The 4,349-nt window shown below is 36.4% G+C and overlaps 1 protein-coding gene across 1 annotated transcript; it reads right to left on the bottom strand.

Moving 5' to 3' along the window:
- Positions 1-3,467, bottom strand: LOC129244702 (alkylated DNA repair protein alkB homolog 8). Its single transcript, XM_054882490.1, has one exon. The coding sequence runs from the start codon at positions 3,367-3,369 to the stop codon at positions 1,438-1,440; it is 1,932 nt and encodes a 643-aa protein (XP_054738465.1). The 5' UTR covers positions 3,370-3,467; the 3' UTR covers positions 1-1,437.
- Between the last annotated feature and the right edge of the window lie 882 nt (positions 3,468-4,349).

Here is a 4,349-nt window from a genome sequence, read left to right as displayed (position 1 = left end):
GATGATAAATGTAAAATATAACAATAACAAAGCCGTCTCTTAGTTATTCAACGAATAGTTAAACACTCAAATTAATAACAAATATATAATAAATGTGTCATTTTAAAAATTTTGCAAGTATTTTATGAGTACATAGATACATTTACATATGGTATATTTGTAAGCTATGTATGCAGAATAAATCAATGAACCCACAATTATCCAAATAGCTTTACTCATGTCCAACATAACCTTTGTAAAAATATTTTAAATGTAAAATTATATAATATTAAAATATTTGGTTACTCGTATAAAGAATTGTAAGTAATTCAAATTCAAAAAAGGAGCAGACGTAAGCAGTTTTTTTTAGTTATTTGAAGATGTTAAAAAATGATGATTTTGTTATATTAACTGAATTAAACTTTGACCTCATAGATGGGTTTCAATAACGCGAAAATTTGTACAAGCAAAAAAAGTAAATTCATGCCATAAAATATTTATAGCAAATTATTTAAGACAATACTTTTTGCCCTTAATTGGTAAATGAATTTACATGTTTTTACCCTGATATTAAAACAAACATCTTAAAAGCTTTTTAAAAATATGTTTTGACTGTTGAATATTGAATTCAAAATTTTTGGATAAAACTGACAATTCATTTAGCACTTTAGTGTAAATTAATTACCTACACAGAAAATTTAGTATTTAATTAAATTATTATACTTATTATATGATCCCAAAAAATAAGTACTAACATATTTCATACACAGATTCATATTTCATATTCACACAAATCTATTTTTTATAAACATACATATATACATACATACATAAGTTACCTATGGTTTTACGTGAAAGTTTGTTCTTCAGTTAAAAATCTATCGGTTTTTGAAGGAATTAGTGTCTTAATTGAAAATACCACAAACAATACCAATTTACCGTTTCACATTAGTTGACACGTTGTCTAAGTTCATCCGAGCCAAAGCATGAAACGAAACCAATATTTTGATATTTACATATGTACATACACAAAAATGTATTTCACATTGAATTTATTGCAAGAATTTGAAAATAGGAATAAAAATTAAATATCATTTAAGAATTCACGCAGTAGTTACTGTTTTAAAAACTAATATATAGTTAGTAATTAGTTTGAGAAAAAATAATTGGTCTTAAGAAAATGTAATTGTAACGGTTATACAAATTATTTACTACCGAAACACGATTTTAAGTAATTAATCAAATGTCAATTGCAAATACGATTATTTCACAATGTCTAGATGTTAATTGACTTATTACAAAACAATTACTTTTGCTTATGAAATATTAATATGTACTTACATATATATTATTTAGTGACCCGTCATTGGGTTACTAGATTAGAATTGTAATAAAATTAATGGGAATTAAAATTAAAATACAATAAAGTAAATATGATTTATTGCGTTTTCTTCCATGTCATCGTCTTACGAAAATCGCGCAATGATTGCCTTGATCATAATAGGTTTGGAGCAGTTCTACCTCTGGTACAAGCGCCACCATTGCCTCCAATTCGCCAGTTTCGAAAACGTGATAGTACCGCAAGTACGTACTTGGCAATGCGGCAGTTCCCAGTTCGTCAATGTTATCTTTTCCCGTTGTTCGGCCAGCTTTTAGCTTCCATGGCACGAGCACATCCTGTTGCATAAATTCGGTGCGATTTGTGTGTACGGGCAGTTGAAATGCGCCAGGCACCGCCGATTCCTGCAACTGTTGTTCTTGTTGCTGTTGCTGCTGCTGCTGCAGTTCCACTGCTGCGCGCTGTCGTTGTTGTTCTACAGTACTTTTATTTTTGTTCAGCGCTTTGTTTTGCAGTAAATAGGCTGATTTCTTGTTATTGGCACGTTGATCCTTCGCCCAAACATATATAAGTGCGCGTCCACCTGGACGCAGCAGCCTCGCCATTTCCTGTACGGCCGCCAAACGGCGTTCGGCAGTAGCTAAATGATGTATTACCGCAATGCTGATGCACCCATCCACAGATTGTGTGCGCACAGGTACCTGCAAGCAATCGCATCGAAATGCACTTGGCAAACACGCATTGCTGCTTTCGTTGGCAGCTTTAGCACGCATCAAACATGCACTAAGCAGACCTTTACTGCGGTCGCAACCGATATTTAAAGCATCGCCGTTGCATTGTAAATATTTCCCATTACCACAACCGACATCAAGCAATACAGAACCCGTCGGAAAGCTGCGTAAGAACTCGGCAACTCGCGGCCAAGGTGTATGACGAGTTTCACTAAAGTGTGGTGCGATGCGCTCATAAACACTGTGTACGTTCAGCTCCTCCAGGCACACAGCTACCGCATCAGTTATAACAGATTCTGCATTGCTTTTTGCATTCAAACGCGTATCACATAGCGTTGGAAATGCACAGTCACATGGTCCGCGTCGCAGTCGTCGAAATGTGAGTGAGATGCGTCGTGTTCGCGCTTTCACTGTTAAACCCGTCTCCGAAGGCACGACATCCAGCGTACGTGGAGTAATGCCATGCGTCCAATCGTATCGCGACGCACCTGACATTATCAGCATTGAGCGCCGCAACAATGTTAGTGACTTTCGCTCAACGCAACGCCGAAAATCCATAACCACTTCACCTGAAAGCGACAACGCGAGTATAGGATCGAGAAATGCACTATGAGTGTCCACATGCGGTGGGATTCCCTGACCAGGTTCATAGATATTAACAGTCAATTGATCAGGCACCTCCCACTCCAATGTCGGTAGGCCCAGCCTAACCATCTCTGATTTTAAACGTGGCCAGAGTATATCGCACGCTTTTGGTATTTTCTCATTCAGTGGTTTAGAAATATCAACGTTATTTTCGCCATATATGAACTGATACCCAAAGTGTTTAACGCGCCGATGTTTTAAGTCGTTTTGTTCGGATTCTTCGGCTGCAATAGCTTTCAACAATATTTTTTCCTCATGATCTGTCACAAAATCCTGCAGCAAAACCAGTCCTTCCGGTGGTGGCTTATCCCAGATATTTTCCTTGCTGCATGCGGGTAAGCATTTGAAATATGACAAATAGGCAACACCACCACGTTGTTCCAAACCTGCCTGGCCGTGCATATTCTTATAGATTTGCTCCGCTGCATTCGCACTGCTGCATTCCAGAAAGCAGTAAGATTTATTTGGCAACATTATTACCTGCTGGACGGAACCGTGTTGAACTGCAGCACATAACACAGCCTCCTCTGTGAGCCCTGTGGAGAGACCGGCATTCAAGATAGCAAGAAAGCATGTAGGCGATGCACTACTCTCAATGCCAAAGTCGGCACGTATTATTGCCTCACACCTGCGCTGTTTGCGCTCCAATTTACGCGAGTTATAATCTTTCGACATTCTGCAGATTTGAAAGATAACTTCCTTCACAAAAACTTTTAATTTTCAGTTCAACAACCAATTAATAAAAACGTAAGCGCTAAAACGTGTGAGGGTGGTTTGTTTACAATTAAAACGTCAATTCGTAGCGAATGAAAACAAATGCGGTGCTGCCAGTTTTTTAAAGTGGAAATGCCAAGGCAATAACATAGAAGGTGACATAGAAGGTGCTAGAGCAATAACAACATTTAAATGTATTTTGTTTGTTTGAATTTGGTAATTGGATATCAAGAATGATAAAATGTATTCTATTAGCAAGTTGAAAGTGAGTCTTTGATGGAAAGGAGTACGAAAATATTAAAATAAAAACAATATAAGTATGCGTATGCTAATTAATGACTCATAGTAATGGGCAGTACGCAAGTTTTTGGGTGCGTCCCGGATATATCGATGTACCGCAAATAGAAATTTCGGAAAACTATTAAAAAATGTATAATTATTTCCTTGAAAATATTTTTTGTAATTGGAATTGTTTATCGAACTGTTTGTAGTCTATATCATAAGCTTTAATTCAAGATACATGTTGGAGTAAATTCAAATAACAAATCCGAACATGGTAATCCCCAGCTATGCGTCACCAACCGTAAGTTACACTAAAGTTGTGGGGAATGGAGAAACACGAGTGTTATTTAAAAAATATAGGCCAGAAATAATTATTCCGCCGAAATAATTATTACATAAGTACACAGTACACCAGTAGTAATATTGTGTGTGCATTCGTATTAATAAATTTACTACTGTATGTAATACATAAGACAAAACATTTTATGCATATATCAGAAGCTACGCTACCTTGCAATTTATCTGATTAAGGTACCAGAAATACCAATCAGAGTATTGAACCTAGTGTTAGTGCTGTCCAGCAGAATTCGTCAATCAGTATGGCCACACTTTACGACTGTTTTTATATATTCGTTTTCGTTTTCATTTGTCTACTTGTG

The sequence above is a fragment of the Anastrepha obliqua genome, chromosome 4, assembly GCF_027943255.1.
Source record: "Anastrepha obliqua isolate idAnaObli1 chromosome 4, idAnaObli1_1.0, whole genome shotgun sequence".
Taxonomy (NCBI): domain Eukaryota; kingdom Metazoa; phylum Arthropoda; class Insecta; order Diptera; family Tephritidae; genus Anastrepha; species Anastrepha obliqua.
This window is presented reverse-complemented; position numbering and strand designations above follow the sequence as displayed.

Excerpts from the sequence above, each read along its gene's own strand:
- LOC129244702 (XM_054882490.1), bottom strand. The coding sequence starts at position 3,369 with ATGTCGAAAGATTATAACTCGCGTAAATTGGAGCGCAAACAGCGCAGG.